The sequence below is a fragment of the Poecilia mexicana genome, unplaced genomic scaffold (assembly GCF_051168715.1).
Source record: "Poecilia mexicana isolate PSO_F unplaced genomic scaffold, ASM5116871v1 scaffold_4, whole genome shotgun sequence".
NCBI classification, from domain to species: Eukaryota; Metazoa; Chordata; class Actinopteri; order Cyprinodontiformes; family Poeciliidae; genus Poecilia; species Poecilia mexicana.
The window spans coordinates 26981152-27002015 of record NW_028263373.1 but is presented as its reverse complement, the minus strand read 5'-3'; the positions used below and the strand labels follow the sequence as shown (position 1 = coordinate 27002015).

The 20864-nt window shown below is 38.3% G+C and overlaps 1 protein-coding gene across 2 annotated transcripts in view; it reads right to left on the bottom strand.

The window, feature by feature from the left end:
• The window catches only part of rab6ba (RAB6B, member RAS oncogene family a), a 57445-nt gene extending 36666 nt beyond the window's left edge, over positions 1 to 20779 (bottom strand). The window contains exon 1 of one of the 2 annotated variants that reach the window (XM_014974686.2): positions 20514 to 20779. In XM_014974686.2, the coding sequence (XP_014830172.1) occupies positions 20514 to 20583 (70 nt within the window). In that variant the 5' untranslated portion in view covers positions 20584 to 20779. The remainder of the gene's footprint in view (positions 1 to 20513) is intronic. The other variant, XM_014974695.2, reaches the window with a different exon arrangement.
• Positions 20780 to 20864: the final 85 nt, after the last annotated feature.

Genomic DNA, 20864 nt, shown 5'->3' with positions numbered 1-20864 from the left:
TGACATAACACCTGTCATGAACATGACATAGCACCTGTCATGAACATGACATAACACCTGTCATGAACATGACATAACACCTGTCATGAACATGACATAGCACCTGTCATGAACATGACATAGCACCTGTCATGAACATGACATAGCACCTGTCATGAACATGACATAGCACCTGTCATGAACATGACATAGCACCTGTCATGAACATGACATAACACCTGTCATGAACATGACATAACACCTGTCATGAACATGACATAGCACCTGTCATGAACATGACATAGCACCTGTCATTAACATGAATAAGCCTTCATGAATTATTTATGACTGTTGTCATAAAGCGTCATTCGGTAAATTATGACACTTTTAATACAAAGTTGACATTATTCAAAATGTCTTTGTTATGACAACTTGACATTAACCAAGAAAACATTACCGTTTAAACTTTACCTTTAATAACATAAAGTTACCTAATTTTTAAAGTGCAATCAGTAATACTTTTATAACAAATTTATATCAGTAATGATTTCTTGGTTAATGTCAAGTTGTCATAACAAAGACATTTTGAATAATGTCAACTGTGTATTAAAAGTGTCATAATTTACCAAATGACGCTTTATGACAACAGTCAAATATTCACGAAGGCTCATTCATGTTCATGACAGGTGCTATGTCATGTTAATGACAGTGTCATGACAGTCTTATTCACCCCCTTCAAATAAAGTATTACCGAATGCTAAGGCTAGTTAGCATGACCTCAGATGACGACGGATAAACAGTTCCATCATCAACACATTTACCAGTGCATACATCAGGTTGATTGTCAGCCCTAAGACCCTCCTCCTGGTTTTGATTGGCTGTTTTTGACCAAGAACGGCGCATTTTTGCAGACGGCAATAGTAGTGGAGAAAGTTGATTGTTTTTAGATCATCTGTCTCATGCTATACTGTCATGACACTTTTTTTTTTTTTAGAAGAGTTGCATACTGGAGCTTTAATGTAAGAGTTGTGAACATAGTTTCAAACATTTATTTATTTGCTTTAAGTTAATAAAGCAAATAAAACAGAAGAAAGTTCTGTTTCTTCTGATTGTGAAGAAACAGAACAGCAGGTTCTGTTTCTTCACAATCTGAAACAATCACATTAGCCAACCATAACTCCTGACAAGTCCAAATAAGAGATGCAAAACTTTCCTCGTTTAAGTGTCTTTGCAATGCAAACTGAACATCTGCTTGAATGTTTAAATATTTGATGTTTGGCAGCTTTATGAACAAAAATAGTTTCAGGGAAATATTTCTGAGTTTCAATAACAACATGGGTGTTTTAAATTGATTCTTTTGGGAGCAACACGTTCATCCCTTAGCGGAATTTAAATATCACTTCATTATGAACAGAGAGTTTTATCTAATGTTCCTCTGTTGCTGCTGAGTCATCCTCCTCCAGCTCAGAGAACATGAGACGGCCCTCCCTGCGCCTCTCAGTCACAGCTGAAAGCTTCAGAAACTCAGGGATGGGCACAACGACCCTTCTCCTTCCTCCAACAGAGCATCGTACACAAAATCTGAAGAGACTAATTTCCTCCACCACAGGGAGAAATAGTTTACCTCAGCACACCTTCATTTATCACCAGTAAACCACATCAGGCATATTGCAGATGAATAATGGTTCTATAGATTTCTTTATTTTAAATATTGGATGCAAAAGATGTTTTAAGATTTTTGCAGTAATTAAAAACTTGGACCAGCTCAAAATATTATGAGAGGAATCAAAACACTGAGTAGGTTAGGTGGAAACAGAAGGTGCAGCGCTGGAGATAAAAGCACCAATATTCATTTCATGGGACTGCAGAAATTAACCACAATCATCTCATTACATTTCAAAAGAAAAGAATGAAACAGGAGAACTATGAAGTTCAACTGTAATCAGGATGGGTTCAATAAATTAAAAATATAGTAGAGCAAATAGTTTGGGTTCAGTGGAGTCTGAGATTTTAGAGTGGGTTGAGTGTTGTAGAAGATTTTATATTTTAATATTCAGGCCTTCAGGGCCTTTCATGCATTTAAAATTCCCTTCAGACCTGGAACTCTGGCTTTGCTCTAGAAGTGTTGATCACAGCAGGGCTGGGCACTGTTCAATGAGTTCATTTGAATTTGCATTACAGGCCAGGTATTTGTTTATTTCATTTTGAAAACATGGCAGCAAGCCGGGTTTATTGTATGTCGTGATTTGATTAAGTTTTTCTAAAGAATATGTACAAACAGTACAGCCCAGCAGCACAGCTGGAATAAACCACTTTAATTCATGTTTATTTTTTGGAATGGAAATGAGGTCCTTGGAAAACTGAAACATAGTTTTACTTTTGTGAAATTTATGTTTTCACAGTTGTTATACATCTAAACATATTTAAGATGTTAGGCTTGTGTTTAAAGTATTTTTTTTAAACAATTCTCGTCATTGTTTGTTGTACTTCCCAAAAAAAAAAGCACCACACAGATCACTACTAGGTCACCTCATGTTTTGTCTTTCAATGGTCGACTTCACAAACTCTTTTTTTTCTGTTTTTCTCTTCCATTCAAGGCCCTAAATAAATCTCACACTTGTTGACTATTAATGTCGTAAATATTGTTCCTCTGCCAGCCATCGATATTATTCTACTTAGCATCACCAAGTCAAACGCTGAGTCTTTCCCATCTGACCCACTAATTAAATGATACCCCAACCCAGAGTTCAGCCACAATAAAGAAATTAAAAAACTATATTTCACTTAAATAGTAACATGATAAGTATTTCTAATAAATAAAATTTTATGATGCAACTCTTACATAAGCTGTAGATTTTTTAAATTTAGAAGAAAAAAACAACCTTGGAAGCATAGATATTTTGAGGATAAAATGAGTTTTACTTGAATAAATGTGGGAGGAAATTGTCAAATTAAGTCTACATGTCATCTTACTCCTTCGCATATTGTCACACTGACCCTCTATTCAGTTTGAGCTGCAAACACAAGTGGCTTTCTGTGCAAATGACAAAAACAGAGGAAGTTTTCCTTCAGCTGCAGAGCTTCAGCAGGGTTAGAGAGGACAAATCATTGGTTTACATAAGGCATTTAAATGTTTAATGCTGTTGTGCAGCTCTGAGTGTGAACCTGATGACATCGTCGTCTATTTAAGACTGGCTGAGGATGATGTTGTCATGCAAGATACTGTGCAAGTTAAGTTGCTGAAATCTCCTCCAATGTGAGGCCTAAAGTTCAGTTTCTTTATTTCTGCTTAAGGATATAAAAAGTTGCATAGTGGTTACGCAGCATCTTGTAAAGGTAGAAGGTTAAATGAACATAAAAACATAGGTCACTGAAAAATGTTTTCATTTTCAGGCGGTATATTTATTGTTTCTTACAATGCCTCATGTTTGTTAAATCTAATAAAATGACATCAGGTGACTGAAGAAATTATTAGGGAAGAATCAAGATCATCAATCTTGAAAGTCATCCAATGTTCAGACGACTAATGACACTGAATTTCTTTTCATGATAAATGAAAGTTTTACCAAGTCACGACAACATTTATTAGCACGGATGCTGCAAATCAAAAACTGGGACTCAAATTTAGGCTGTTTTAGGGTTTTTGTTTTGAGCTTCAACCTCTGTTGTGGACAAGATTTTTAAACGTTTGCAAGCTTTTGGAAATATCAGAGTTAAAGTAAGGGTCAACTAGACTTTACACACATGGACAGATGTACAGTCATCAATGCTGCCCATGTTAACTGCTTATACACTTTCACTCCGTAATCACCTTGTCTTAGCATAAAAATACGATCTTGTATATGCTCTGGACACAGGGCACGATGTCAGCTTCATTCCTAATATAAATGTTTTGTCTCTTAAGATTATAGTTTTCATTTTTTTAAAGGGACAATATTATGCATTTTCCAGGCACATAGTGGCATTTTAATTCCCAATTTAAACGCATTGAAATTGGGTCTCTGTCTCTTTAAAAACTCCTGCTCTTTCTGAAATTCCACCTTCAGGAAGCCATCACAACATGGCTCCTTCATTAACCGTTTAACAACATTTTTTCCAGCATTTCACTGAGAAGTATCTCCTACAATGAACTTAGCAAATGCAAAGTCCTAGTAGATGTTTGCTAATTGCTACTGGCTAGTCTGAAGGAGCTGAGTGGAGGAGTTGCAAGGGGAGAGCTGCTAGGTGAGGCAGAAGCTCAAAAGCTTGAAACCTGCAGCTCAGAGAAGGAGTTTTATCCTGGAAGGCGGGGCTAGGTCCTCCCAGGCATTTTGCACAGCTGAATGGTTGCCATGGAGATTAAAGGATTTCTCAAACATGCAAGAAAGAAACAAAACGACACTCCAGGTTTGTTTTTATGAGGGAATAATATTATAACATGATGTACATCTAAAATAAAATAAAATAAAATAAAATATTTTACATAATACTGCCCCTTTAAGAGAAATAAGTAAAAGTCAGTATTGGCAGGTCAACGTTTTACAAACAAAAAATGAATTTGAAAGAAAAAAAAAAATCAGCCACAAAACTTGTCTACTCATTCCTAATCAAAACTTCATCTTTTTAGTACCTTTGATGTCCCTCAACAGCACAGGAAGAAACATCTGCTCACCCTGCTCATTTAGAAAAAAAACACACAGAGTAAAATTGATAACTATGCAGACATCCTAATAATTGGCAAACCAGATACAGCAGATTCCTGAGCAGAGCGTTTCCAGTTACATCTTTAGTTCTAATAAAGTCTCGTCTTGGTGCGATCCTTCAAAGACTTTTCAGACCGAGTTGGCAACATGAGGGCCAATTACCAGAGAAAACTGGGGCCCCGCTGTGGGACAACCTGCTTTTTTTAAACCCGGAGTCCGCCGAGCACAGTCAGCAGACACCTCATCAAGACGTCTTCTAAGAGCTCAAAATGCAATTTTACGGCACATTACAGTCCCTGCACAGTTCAGCTTGCTTTAGGTTATTGCACTTACTGCTATTTGTGAACAATGAAAGCACAAAATGAGATAGTTTAGGGCTCTTATCTCAACAGCTACATTACAAGGAAGAAAAATAAATAAATATGTGGCTGAGAAAAGAAGAAATCACTTTTAGATATTATCAGAGGGGATAATAGGTGTATTTAATGGAGTTCACTTTAATTATTTAACACTTTGAGGCCTATTAAGTCAATACTACAAATTACGTATTTGGACTGCAGCACTGGTAACCCTTTGTATCAAGATAAAGAAGTGCCACTTAAATGACAAAAAAAGTGCTTGAAGTTAAAGCTGACCAGAGCTTCAATAACACAAACAGCAAATGAATTCCACTGTCTAAGCAGGACTTTGGCTTCTTTTCATTACAAAAATAATTTAGGAATAATGCAATTAAGGAGGAATAAACACAGATTGTGCTGCACAGCATTGTTGGCTCCATTTAATTATGTGCAGAGGTGCACAGTGTGACTCATCGGTTCAGTAGATGGAGGGCCAGTCTGCTCAGCGGGGGTTGGCTGCATTCAATTTGGTTTCATTTTAGACACTTTTGGAGAGCGAACAGCAAATTTCAACTTTAACAATGTTGCAGCCGGACGAACCATGTCAGTGAGACCGCAGACAGCATTGAGAGTCTTTCATATTTAAAGATGAGGGACATTCAATCAACTGCAGCGCTGTGGAAAACTTATTGCACCTCACTGATTTCTTCTGCTTTTGATTCGTTTTTTGTTACACTTAAAGCAACAGTATGTAACTACTACTACAAAAAATAGGCTTATATATTTGTTTACTATGTTACAGTGAAATATAACACAGAGAATCTGTCAAGGGTGACACAACCTGTTATTAGGACCAGAATGTTAGGGTAGCTTTTTGTGTTGTATAAAAAAAAACGTACTTGATTATCTGAACTATTTAATGGGAACAAACTTCTGGAAAATGCAAAACTATTCACCTGTTTAGTCGTCTTTGATTAGTAGTAACTGGAATATTAATCAACATGTCAGGTCAATCTGCTTGACGATGAAATATAAAGTTTATTACTTGTTTCATAACTGATGACTGCATGATGTTTTTATGATGTGAAGCACTTTGAACTGCCTCATCACTGAAATTTCAAATAAACTTGATAAAAAAAAAAAAAAAAAAGCTAAAGCAGTGAAACAATAAGGATTGTAATCTTTTCCCTGTTTTTAACATTGGGAGCAGTGGGTTCAATTAAAATCAATACCACCTGATTTTAATTAACTAAACACCCATATCCATATGTTCTTAAGGTAATATTAGAACATAGCAGCTTACAAATTGTTGGTTATGAGGATGACATCCTTCATACTCGCCATATTTGCTGAATAATACATGGAATTATCCATTCAGCCCTCAAGCCGTGTTCCCAAAAGCCAGGTAAATCCACTGCTGGTCACTTGGCAGGTGAAATCCTGGAATCCCCTTGAGTGCTTGGCAGCCAATCAGAGCATGGCAGGGCTTTTTGCCTGGGCCGAGCTCCCACTCACAAGGAGATGGATAAAAATACCGGAGCATGGCATTCTTGGCATGACAACAGGATGAGAGCAAGCACAGTGCAGGCAGGTATCTAATATTTATCAATGAAGGAGAGGACAGAGAAAACTAAGTGGTTTCAGCAGTTATTCACAGTGACAAGAGAGCACAAAAACCAGTGAAGGATGTGGATTTATTAAATGTCACATCTCTGGACTTTCTTATGCCCACTAGCAGCTGCTGGCACACGGTTGAGATGGAAGTTTAATTCCATCTCAACAAATTATACATACATTTAAAAAGATATAATGAAATACTTCTGTGCTTGAAAGCACATTTTTAAGTTTTAAGACCTCTCACTTGGTGATCCAATCAGACAGGAGGAGGATAACAACACAAACTGTTAATAGAAACTGTATTTTTCTAATATTTGCAGTGCTGATTTAAAATCAAGACCTGATTTAGTTTGAGAGCATAAACAGAGAAATGTTTATTTATTCTGCTATATAACTTCAACATGTTTTTAGTTTTTTAAATACTGAGCAGTATTGGGCAGTATTTGAGGCCATAATACTGCCCACCCCTGTTGCCTGGAGACGTCACCAACTAAAAATCAGCATTAAGACTTCTCAAACACCAAAAAGCAAACAGAAAGATTCCTTTTCTTTCACATTCAATCAGGTATTTCCACACCGACCAATCAGAACAGCAACACCTAAAACTCTACCAATAGAAAAGATGTGACGTGAAACCTTAACAGGATGCATCCATTTACCAATACCTCTGAATTATGGATGAGCGTGCTTTCATACTCGACACAGGCTGGGTTCCCTGGGCACGTATACACGCACGCACGCACACACACACACACACGCACACACACACACACACGCACACACACGCGCGAGGAAGTCAGAAAGCTAATTCAGCTCTTACGCAGCCTAACGAGCAAAGTGACTTCACTAAAATTAGCGGCACAGAGACACACCTGGAGTGGAGCAACATACCAGCAGTCCCGGTGACAAAAAGGTGATGCATGGCGTTTGTGCCTGTCTGGGGAGGAGATGGAAGTCATAAGTCTGCCGTTTCACCACGGAGACACCAACATGCCTTTTAATGTTTGGATTCATTTCATTCTGATGAGGCAGCGGCCAGCTGGACGGGTGGAGAAATGAAAACAGCGTCTTCTCAGAGAATAGCCCACTTAGTCCATTTCTACTCTTGCAGGTTCCTGTTCTATTACTTCCACTGACTGAGTGGTCTCAGATGCACTTATGTCCTCAGTTAAAAATAAAGTGGATATAAAAATGTAATTACTTTGTACAATGTGTTTAAACCGGCAATTATGGGATGAAGAAAGAAGATTACAGATATCGCTTTGCCCTATTAGTAGGGCAAGGCAATGTAATTAATACTTCAAATCATCTCTCATCTTAAAGATTAAATATAATCTATATGCTTTAAATAGATTAAGAATTGCATCTAGCAATATTTGTATAAAAAAATAAAAAGGTCTACCAGATTTTAAGTTTGGTAATTACAACCTTGGAAAACAGCACAGGGATTATAGACTGTGCCATCATTTATTTAGCTAAAGTTACAGGCCTACAGATCTATCTCTAACTAGAGATATTTTACATGTTCTATTCTCAAGATGTGTTTCACATAGGAAGATTATTGATGGTGCGCCGCCTTTATTTAACCTTTTCTTAAACAAGTGAGTTGTAAGAATTATAAGTACCACCCTGGGTACACATTAATACTCCTTTTGTATTGTTTTATCTTTTTAAGAGGTGTCAACCTCATTTTCTTAAGATAGAAACGTCTTGGCTGAATGGAAATAGTAGCAACAGAAAGTCTGCCTGGAGATGAATCATCTTGGGCTCAACTAATAGTTGAGGTAACAGAGGAAGTGGAGGAGTTGCATCGATGCAAGATTCAGCAGAAATGCACTAATTTCATTTGTTTTTGTGGCTGGTTTCAGGTTATTAAATAGCTTTGACCTGTTCTAACAGGTCCACCACAATATAAAACGATACAAGATTAGCGCTGAAAGTATTTCTGTGAATCCTGCCATGAGTGGTCGTTTACCATCTATGTTTGGACGAGAGGTGCCATCACAGCGGGCGCTCACTGTGAAACGTTTTAACATTTTCAAAAACAGAATTCATTTGTAAGTCAGCGATGTTTGGTTTGCTTTAGTGGATCTCCTAGTTCAGGTCAGAAAGAGTCAAAGTGCAAATAAATAATAACCAATGTGACATTTGCAATAACAGGGTTAAGATTTTCACAGTTAAATTCAACTCCACTCTTTTCTCATACTGAGGCAGCGAGAAAACCAGCAGCAACCTTAATGTCATTCAATCCTAGTAGTTACTGGAATCAAGGCAAGTCAAGGTGTCCCAACGGAGGCTTCCAGGTCCTTTCACTTGACCCGACTAGAGCCAGAATCAATATATAGAGCCTATGAGTGTTTGGGTCAGAATGGCCTGACCTCCTCCTTTTTTTCCCCTTTTGTATACAGCTTATAACTACTATTTCTATTTCAAAAATCATCTTATCAAAGATATTCTTGTTTGAACTAATTTGTATTTTCAGTTAGCAAAGCTGATGAGTTGCTACCGTCTTTCTGTCAAACAGGGACTAGAAAAAAAAACAAAAAACAAAGAAAATAAAACAGAAAATAAATCCTCAAGAGCGTCAGAATGACAGATCAACGGACAGACAGGGATGCAGAACAAAGTGGATAATCTAATCTTTCAAATATGCACAGCAGACCTGGTTGAGGGTAAAACCGTTCAAAATGCTGACTCAAGGCAGACTGCACCCAGTGAACCTCAGCTTTCCTTCTGCAGATCTGCAAGAACACAAAAGGCAGCGCTGCAGCCGCTGCGTTTGAAATGACGAATTGCTACGAGGTTCAACTCCCAGAGCTGAAGGAACGTCCAGGACAGGAACAGTACAGGATTATGGATGATTCAAAAACACGGACGATGTAAAAACACATTTTAAAAAAATTTGAGAGGACAAAAGACTTCCTGTTTGTTGAGGGGGGAAAAAAAAAAAACAAAAAAAAAAAAACATGATGAGCTTTAAACTGGGGTGGGGGCGCAGAAAGACAGAAATATTTCTAAAAATATCCATCTCTGATCAATTTGGACATCACTTTTGAGCATACGCAGCATCAGACTGCTCCCACAGCATCTCCACCACCTGTTTCTCTGCAAGTCATCAGCTGGTGATTCATTTCTTTGCCCACAGAGTGAGATAAAACACTCCCCTTCATACGAAGCTGAAAAGATGAATGTTCAGCCCAATGACTCCTCGTTTCGGTGAGACAAATGAATTTTACAGTCATCTGTTTTAGCAAATATTCAAAAAGAGTTCTAATTTAACACAAAAGAAGGAGAGCAACGTGAATGTTGCAAAGGTTGGGCTGAGGCTGGAGGGCTCATCTGGGGAAAGGGTAAACACCGACAGAGACCTGCTGAACTCAGTGAAGTGTCGGCTCTCGTGCTGGGTGAATGACAGCCGTCTTCCACAGCGGGGATTTTATTCACTGAGCTGTTCTGTTTGAGCAACTGGCATTGTGCTTAAATAGGATTTGCCATCTCTCTACTTTTGAAACGTGTCGTGTTATGCAAGAACCGCATCTTCTTCTACAGCTCGTAGTTTAGACAGCTGAACACCAGGGCTAGAGATTTAAGTGTTGCGACACTTAAGGATCAACAGCTGAAAGTTAAAAGATTCAGGAATTTTTAAGATAGTACAAAGCATTATAATGTATATTATATATAGCTTCATGAGTTAATACAAATGTATTGTTTTGTTCAAATTATTTTCCTTCAGAAAAATTATAACATATGTGAAGGCATGCATTTTCAAAACCCAGAAATTAACTTTTGTTTGTTTTTTGGTGGAAATTTATAACATTTTAATGTATGAAATCTGAAAATGTTCCTGATCTGAATAAAATAATGTCCATAAAACTGTTTTTCATTTAGACATAATGAAGAAAATGAACATTACAAAGTTGACTTAACTTAGAAATGAGTCAAGTTACAAAAAAGAAAAATATGCTAAGACAACTTGATGTAATTATGTAAAAATTTTAAGTTCGGGCAATTTTTTTGAATTTTTATTTCTCTTAACTGGTCATTTTTAGTTTCATATATTTGCTAATCATGGTCAAATTGATTGAAGTTGTAGCTTCAATCAATTTGATAGCAATAGCTTTTACTATACATTTTGAACTTGACAAAGTTGATAAAACTTAACTGAGTTAGGAAGAGTGAGCAACTGTTTTTTTTTTTACAGTGTGCTTGTTACAACCCTGTGTTGTCATTTCCTGCCTATAAAATATTTTCTGATCGGATAACAGGAAGGCAGAACTGAAAGACGTTTCTACACATCACTGCTTGGGCTGCAGCCACATTTTGTTCATTATGGGCGGAGCTTGACTGTGAAGACTCAGTCAGTGATTGTACCACATAAATATAGAACCACCACTGCTCGGTTGAAATGTGGTTTCATATGGGTTGTAGGTTAGTGTTCAAGCTTATTAAAAACGAAGGGAGACCACAGCGTACTACATGGTGATTTGAGTTAGAAAGTTTGTATAAACAGCTGGGGAATGCGCAGCATGTCTTCAAATATTCAGTCAATGAAATATACTAATTTCAATTGTTTATGCAATTATTACGTGTCGATAAAAGTTGCGCTGATTTCACTGTTATTTTTTCCTGCTATAGTGAGCGTTGTGTGCCATGAAGTGTACAATTATAGCTCTTTAAGAGGCAAGTTAAGTCTGTTGTTCCAAGTCTATTCTTAAATATCAAATGACATTTGAAACAATGAAGTAATCATTTTATCAACAAATGCACACAATACAGTCCACTTATGAAACTGCATGGCAGGTTAGGAATTCATTTTGTACAGTTTGCCCTTTAACACATTATTAAACCCTTTCATATGCATCAACAACAAACGTTTGTGTAGTATTAATTCAGCAAGAAAAGATACTGTTCCAGGTTGCTTTATATTGCTTTGAAAATTGGAAGTGTAATACTTATCCCATTATGCAATGCATTTCCAATATATTGTGCAGCTCTAGTTGTGATGTCATTTGCAGGTCTCGGTTCTAACTTTTGGGGGAAATGAAATGCATCATTGTGTGCACTGATCCTCAAAGGCGATAAAAATGACATATAGCCTCCTCTGCCTGGCACATAGTAAAGAGGGCAGATTAAAGTGATAACTTGATAAATCTGACATAGCTGGCAGAAGATCAACAACTGCATTTAATCGGGATTTGAAAGTTTATGCTGAGGCATTTCTTTTCGGACGTGCATCCTTAACAATACTCTCAAAGTAGTGAGGCAAACATTCAATCAGTGGCACTAGGCTAGCTCTGCCTGTCACAGCTATAAAACAAGATAACTTTAGCTGCACTGTGTGAAAACATGTTCCATTTGCCAAGTTACTGGAAACTGGATATGCATACTATAAAAAACACACAGACACAAGATGAGAAGTTGCATTTAGGTGTAAAGTTAAAGTTTCCCAGTTATTCTTTGACAACTAAATGATGGCTGAGGAAAGTTAATAAAAGATAAAGGCTGGACTTTATCTTCAACGTAAGGTACACAATAATTTTAAGTCCTTTATTCTTAAATTCTACCAAATCTATTTACAGCACAACTCCGAATAAATTTGCAGAATACATGCAAGAGTTTCTTTTAGCAATAGCTTTCAGTCTTCAAACAAATGAAACACCAGTCTTAATCTTTCAGAAGTAGCTCACAAGACACGTTTCCAATGCAAATGTGCGCAAAAATTTGTCAATATTCCACAAATGTCAAAAGGACACAATTTTGCAATTGCAGTGTTTCTATTAAATAAAAACTCAAATTTAAACCACACAAAGAATACGTTTGTTCAGGGGGTAAATTGTTAAACATGCTGCGCTGTCATCCTCCAACTACTTCCTGTCATCAATCAAGTGACTCATGTGATGCGAAAAAAATATTTCCACTGCAGTTTTGACCAAAAAAAAAAAAAAAAAAAACAAATTTCAAGTGCCAAAACATTTTATCAAAAAAATATTAGTTTTTTTTTTCAGAATTGGCACGTTTCCATTAAGAAAATTTATATTTGAAAGGTCAAACTGCGCAATTACACGGTCAGTGGAAACGCAGCTACTGTTGTGATAGTGAGCCATGTCTGCTCAGAGCCTCTGCAGAGAGAAGAGGCAGGATATCTGTGTTTCTACAGTGCTGATTATAAAGCTGTGCGACAACTTGAGGAAATAAAAATCAGTCCATTTGTATTGATTTTGACCCAAATAAAATTCCTTTTGTTAAAACAGATTATATTGATTATTTTAACAACTGTACTAAACCAAGTCCTAGAAGCACTTTTCAGATATGCTTTGAATTAAACAAGTTGCTGTCTACAACGAGCTAACATTACAGGTAGTCAACGTTTTAGTACATTTAGATACACAAGTACTTTATTTTTTTTGCATTTTCTATGCATGTAGATGAGTGCTGCTGATATGCACTGATTGTATTTGCAAATGTGGTTTTTAGAGCCTTAGTAAGGGAAATGGGTTTGCAGCTCCCTGGCCAGGAAAACCAAAACTCAGTTTCATTTTGCTCAGAAATGCTGCTTCCTGCAGACAAAGTGATTGATGCATTAGCAGCAAGCAGCTAAAGCCTGCTATGAAGCTTACAGATCTGGTGAGTCAGCACTATTTTGAAACCAGCACTTTGTGTTTGTGCGATGGCAATCTTTGTGCAGTCAAAGATGGAAGATGGCATTTTGATTCAGGCAGCAGAAGCTCACAACAGCAATATATCCACCGCACCACACATTTATTTTCCATCTGTTTATCTAAAGGGAGATGAAGCTTGAAGGCAGGGGGGTTACATCCAAACAACCGGCCAGTGTTTCTGTTGAGGGGGGAGGGCAAACAAACAAACAAACAAAAAAAAAAAACAGCCAATATCAGCTACCCAGAAAGCTCTGATCAGTAATCGGAGGTGTGCGAACAATGACGTAGTTGCTTGCATTCAGGGTGGAGAAACAGCCGATTAGCTTGTTTAAAGCCTCTTTAGCCGTGTTGAGGAAAATCTTCAGCCTAAAGTCTTTGTAGAGGGAAAGTAGGAAACAACCAGAGAAGTAGGCAGGAGTTAGGACTTCCTGACAGCTCATTTAACACTCTGCCTGCTTCCACCTACTTACTCCAGAGCCCCTCTCTTTCTGACGTTAGCTCATTCTTCTATGGGGGGGAAAAAAAAAAGCAGGACATCGTGCTAGCTTTCCCTTTATAGATGCTCCGTTCAGAGACTTCAGCATCGCTGAACCAGAACCCTTCAAAGGGAAAAAAACAGGAGGCCTTTTCTTCAATCTGCTCTCACACATCCGTTCCTAACACACGCTCCAGTCCAGACGTGTGTGTGTTAATAAATGACACAAGCAGAACTGATTGGATTCACACCCGCCTGGCCGCCAGCTGCAGACATGTCGGAGACACACAGAGACACGGCGCTGTCTGGACGGTTGACAAACAGAGTCTCCTCACGCCGATAACACCGGTGGCTGGGAGATTTCAGTGCACACACTGGATGAGCCTCCGGAGTTCAAAAGCTCAAACCATTTTTAGACCATATAGAATGAGGCCAACATTATGAAGCCAAGCAAACCTCCAAAGGTTCAACTAGCTACAAAAAAAAAAAAAAAAAAATCTTCTCGGTACATTTTCTTAAAAGATAAGTTTAAAATACTCTCTCTTGTGGATCAAAAATTACAGTACTGTAATGGAGTATTAAGGCCATACTGAAAAAATAAAATAAAATTACGGGAATTAAGTCATAATATTATGAGAATAAACTCGTAGAAGGTTTCCCCCAGAAAACTTTCTAAGCTCGGTGATTGGGCGCTAGAGCAGTCATTCATCCAGCGCCCCATCATGTTTTTGAATTAAAAGATGCTTAAAGTTGACAGGAAATTTTAAAATATCTGATCACCAACTATAAAGTCTTAAAAAATGGAAACACTTTAAAAATACATAAAGTTTAGCCTGGGGGGGGCACAAGTAAAGCCTGGTGGCCCACCAGGCTTATAGTACACTGTGGGAAACCCTGTCATACAAGAAGAAAGTCATAGTAGTACAGGAATAAAGTCAAAATAATCATAATATAATTATATAATAATATAAGAATAAAGTCATAATACTTTGGGAACAAAGTCAATACTACAAGAAAAAAAAATCATAATTTACAAAAATAAAGTTGTAATACTATGACTTTATTGTAATTTTATTTTTTATTTTCAGTACACATATGGTGTGAGATATACACACTTCATTGCACATTCTCAGAGGCTGACACACCAATTTATGCCATCCTTTCATAATAAATGTACTGGTGAGGAAACAGTGCCTTGCGGTCGCATCTTCTGAAGCCAGTTGCTTAAGTGAGTTGAGTTCAAGATGTAACACATTAATAAAAAAAATAAAAAAAACACACACCTTTCCTTCTGTGTTCTTTTAGCTAGGAAGTGTGTGTGTAAAACTTCCTGATGGAGAAATTTCTCATGACAACACCTTTCACATCATTACAGCATCATCTGTGCAAAGTTGATTTAACATGATTTCTTAAATTATTAAGGTCAAAAGAGTAGCAGATGTAGGTGGTGGACCTCCATACAGTTTACAACAAATGGAACCAAGTTATTTTATTATTTCACACACATACAATTTCATAATTCCAGTCATCCTGAAAGCTTTCCAAGTTGGTTGAATATAAAAGCAACAACTCTCACTGATATTTTGCACCTAAATTCCTTCAATTTGTTGCTTAGCTAACACTATACAGAACAGGGACAAGAGACACTTATTTAAGGACAGCAATGTGAACACTTTGGACAAGAAAGACAGATTTGAGACGAGTGAATTTATGTTTATGTTATGTTATGAATGTTTTTAGCACTATACAGAGGAGGTGACTTCAGATTAGGCTTGTCACAAAGAAATTTTGCTGGACGATAAATTGTCCCAGAACTTATTGCAATAAACGATATCGTTGTTTTGAGACCATTTTCAAGTAATATAATAGTAATAATGGCAACAACACATTCTCAAAGATCAATTAACTTTAAATTCTAATGAACATTTAAACATTGGATTTGGAAGACAACTGAAATATCCAAAATAAATAATGAAAAAACTACAGAAACAACAATTGAAATAAATTATGAAATCTCTGTAAACAAAATTATCTTTCAAAAAAGGGTTAGTTGAGACCAAAGCACCAGACTGACGACTTTTATCACTCAGTTTTTGGTAAAAAAAAAAAAAAAAAAAAACGATAAATCGAGCAAATGAAAATGATTGAGTTTCTTTTAGTTTATCATGCGAGTAATTGATTTGTTTTTTGTGACAGGCCTACTTCAGATTTCATCTTTCTAACAACAACTCTGCAGGCCTGACTCTTGGAGGTCTATAGCAGTTCCAACTTACATGGCCACCATAGAGACATATTTGAATTGTCAGGCAACAGCAACCCAAACACTGAGCTAAATGGAGGGTAGGACCAGTAACAGCCTCATCAGTGACATTAATGTCCAAACAATGTTCAGGACTGACGGTGTATTTTGGAGGAGAGGTGAATTGTCTTCAAGAAACAAAATTAGCAGCCTGGTAAGAACCAGTCCATTGTCCTGCTCAATAGCCGAGAGGTCTGGACTCTCAGCTATTGAGAAACGATTTCTTCCTGGAGGTGTGGGCTACATTTAGGTTTTAAATTTTACCCAGTCGCTAACGTTTGTCCTTGACGTACGTAATGGGCCAGTTAAACATTATGAATCTTACTGGAAATTCCCTGACCATCCTCCCCTTCAAAGAGAGAAGTGCTGATGTGACCAAGATGACTGTTAATGTTAATTCAAGAACATTCAAGAGCATTCCCTTCCTCTGCTGCCTCTGTAGTCTGCCAAAACTACTGGCAGACTACAAAGTCATCATCTGTAACTTCTCCTTGTGTTCGCTGATTGGTCCAGTGAGGAGAATCCAAGTAAAAGAGAAAACGCTCAGACTGTGCTGGAAACAAGATTTTTTTGAGTGGAGCTGAAAGGGAAGGCAACAGCCAAGTTATAAAAGAAGTCCAGTTGTCTTCTACTTGGTACCACTCCTGTTAACACTTTGTATGAGCCATTTTGCCAGAAGAAACTATTTGATCTTCCTCAACATTTAACAAGGGTTGGAGCATGCAGTAGGAGGGATCTTTGGCACAATCATCTTAGATCATCCACAGAGCTGGGTTCTCTCTGCACTGTTTTGGCCTTTCAATGGCCACCAGATTTTTATTTAAAATGTTCTGGTGGTTCAACATGCCATACATTCCAACAAAGTTCCCATGACCTTTGGAAGAGAAACTGGCCCATAGCATCACAGATCCTACACCATACTTAACTGGAGGCATAATCATTATCAAAATAGTACCACAAAATATCATGTTAAAATTCCATACCGCCCGCCTTTACTATGAAATATAAAACCAAAACAGAAACTGAAGAATTATGTCATGCATTTTTATTCAGCCTTCCTGGATCGATACTAGCACCAAGATCAATACTAGTGCCACCTTTTGTAGCAGTTAAAACTGCAAGTATTCTGGGTTTCGTCTCCAACAGCTCTGCACAGCAGGAGACCGAACTGAAAAATTGTAGGTATTCTAGCAAAAGAGCAGATGCTCAATCTGGTTGGATGGAGAGTAGGGCTGTTGTAAACGAATATTTTAGTAATCGAGTAATCTATCGATTATTCTTACGATTAATCGAGTAATCGGATAAAAAAAATTATAAAATGAAATATTGGTAAATCTGGCATAATACCGGTGTTACTATCAGATATCAATATCAGTCCAATTTTTCATATTTGAGCTTCCCTAACAGTTGCTTTTTTGTAGTTTAGAAAACTAACCTGTAACAATAATAGCTCACTTTCTAAGTTAACCAGAAGAAAAGTTATAGAAAAATCTGAAATTATATTGAATTTAATAACAAAGAGGCAGGCTCACAAATATGCTTATAAAAAATGTCTACAATCCAGCTTTTAGTTTATGTATTCATCTTCAGTGAGTTTAATAGATTAAACTCACTGAAGTTTAATCTATTAAACTTGCCACCTAACCTGTCACGCTTTGGGTTTGAAAATACGGGAAATGCCGCCTGGAGTGGGAGGAGAGGGCGAATGAACGAACATAAGATGGGGAGGAGGGGAGGAAATAGACCAGCGGACTGACGAACCGTTAGACCGGGGGACGAACACGGGGGGAAGCAATACGGGATATTTACGACACTTTCACTGGTCACACTCAGAAACTCATCTACCAGCCATGTACGATGCGCTCCGCCACCCGTTTCTTCAGACCGGGATATGAAATTTATTGTGCGGTTCGTCGGTAAAGCTACATTTACACGGTAAGCATCAGCTACTCAGCCGCCCGCCCTGTTCAGTCTATCCGCTCACCTCAGCGCTCTTCCCGCCGTTCGCTTTCAACCAGCAGCCCCGGAGGAGAAATGCTGCCGTACTCCAGGCATTCCCCCAGTCATTTTAAGGATGCTTATTGGTTCCCCCAAAACGATAAAAAGTCGGGCATTATTATCAATCAATAAAATCCCCACGGTCCAATCTTGAAGATTGGACTTTATGCCGCTGAGACTTAGCTTTTGTCAACAACTCAGAGGCTGAAGTGAGAGCTCCGCGCAACGCAAATGAAGTCCCGGCCGGAACACGGTGCGCTAACTAATAAAACATAAATTAACGAAGCTTCGAGGCAGGTAAATTTTCCTCGAGGAATTTTAGTAATCGAGGTACTCGAATCATTCGAGGAATCGTTTCAGCCCTAATGGAGAGCATTTTTAAAATCACTCATTCTCCCTTGAGATATGGACTTTAACTAGGCCGTCTGACATTCTGAATATGTGTTTATGTAAAACAATCCACTGCAGCTCTGGCTGTTGTCCTGTGAGAAAATGAAGCGCTGCTCAAGTCCGAAACTTTCACAGCCTCTGAAGGGTTTTCTTCCAGTACTGTCCTCTATTTAGCTCCATCATAATTCTCATCAACCCTAACCAGCTTCCCCACGCATTTCTGTCACACACAGCATTTTGACTGAAAGCCAATAGTTTTGACACCGTCTTTTCACTACTCTTTGTTGGTCTATGATTCCAATGAAATACCGCATATTGCGCTTGTAGCAAGACAAGATGTGAAAAAGTTCAACCACCTCCAATATTTGGGGAAATAAAACGTAGTAGAATTATTGACTCCAATAATTTTTTTTTGGTCTTATCCGCCAAAAGAAAACTCTTTAAACTGAAAAAACCTGGGAATGTTTTACTTGTACTTTTCTTCTATGGATTCCAAATTCAAAAATTGTTTTGTGGCATTTTGATTTAATTTACTAAAAGGGAGAAAAGTTTTGCAGATAAATAAGCATGTATCTGCAACACAGAAGAGACTGACCGACATCCAGTCTCTTATGTAACCAATTTACAATAGAAAAAACATAAATTATCTCTCTATAAATACTGACACTGTACGGTAGAGGTGTCCAACTTCAGTTCTGTGGAGCCAGGGTCCTGAAAATGTCAAATTCTCCCAGTTCCACACATCTGAATCAAATAATTGCTTCATTACTCAGCCTTTGCAGAACTTTATCACATACTGAGGAGGTAGTTCAGTCAATAATTCAGCTCTGGTAGAGAAGGAACTAATCTAAGATGTCCCTCGAGGACCAGGGTTGGATAATCCTAGTCCAGATTATAACTAATTTAGCCAGCCTTGCATTAATTAAACAAATAATTACCTAAATCTCTCTGGTACCAACAGCCTGTCTATTCCATGTGGAGAGGTTAAGACATGTTCACTGTTCTGTAATTAATCTGCCTGACAAACACTCCTCAGATAATATACAATCCACAGATTGAACAATTATTTAATAAAAATGCATGACCCCGCTGTAATGTACGATCAATAGAAAAGACTTGAGCACTGAGCCATGACTAATGGGGTTCATTTAGCTGCTAAAGACCTCAGAAATAGACCATATAAAAAAACAACAAAAAAAAAAAACAGACGTGCCCTGTTGAAAAGGTTGAATTAAAACCTGGAGATTTAGAATTTGGCGTCCCTGCCCAGCTTAAGTGTAATCTTGTGGAAAACAATTTAGTTGCCTTAGAAAATGAGACGCTGTTGGTTGTCTGAGGGTGTGGGCATATAGAGCTCAGGATGGAGTGCAGAGCTCAGGAAAAGACACGGATGAATCAGAGAGAGAGAGAAAGAGAGAGTTGCAAAAGGTGTGACGCTGCTCATCATTCAGTGCTATGCGCTTCATCCACTAACATGTACATCAGAAGGCGGGTCAGCGTTCAAAAACATACGAACTTGGTCAGTCTGGAACAATACCAAGGACAAAGGTTGCAGCCATACAAGTTATCTCACCGCCGCTGACAACCTGGGTGTGTCTCCACACCGGAATATCGGAATCAGAAAAAAAAAAGAAGAAACAAACAACTTGTATCATCCACAGCAGCGTCACACCCCACGCCGTTTTCAGCCTCCCTTCACTCTACAAACCATTACTTGTGATGGTGCTCCGGGTTGTTATTTAACTGATATACTAGAGGCGGATATCACCGCATCTCCAGTCCTTTATAAACTTCAACCAAGCAGGCAACGCTGCGCTTCAGACTGCTCGGTGTTTTCATTAAAGTGACGCCCTAATTCCCACACACTCACTCTAACAAACTGGGAAGCACATATTTCACCGCTGAAGTCCGTCTCCTACTCTGGCTCCCATCCCTTAACCCCCACAGAGACGCCCCGCGGCCACGGCAGCTAGCTAAATGTCCGTGAACTTGCCGTCTGACCAGCAGGTGCAACGAGTTCACTTGACAAACAACCGAGCACGAACTTCTTCTGGCGTGAATAAATGCATTTCTTACCGCTCTGCTCCCCGAGGAAGACGAGTTTGAATTTTCTTAGAGGGTTCCCAAAGTCATTACCCACGGACATTTTGAGGAGGAGGACGAAGGGGGCCGACTACGGACGCCGGAGGACAGAATGACAGGACTTCGGTGCTCGGTTGGTGAAGATGCTCGACGGAATGGGGCGGCGATTTTCCAGCTTCGAGTCTTCGTGATGGGCACGAGCCGCTGATGCTGCACCGCCCGCTCCGTGACGCTAGGGGGGAGTGTTTAGGCGGGCCCACGCGCATGCGCATTTTCAAACGACTGACAGCCATGAAAATAAAATGACGTCATGTGTAATAGAGAGGAGAGAGATGGCGATTTAAT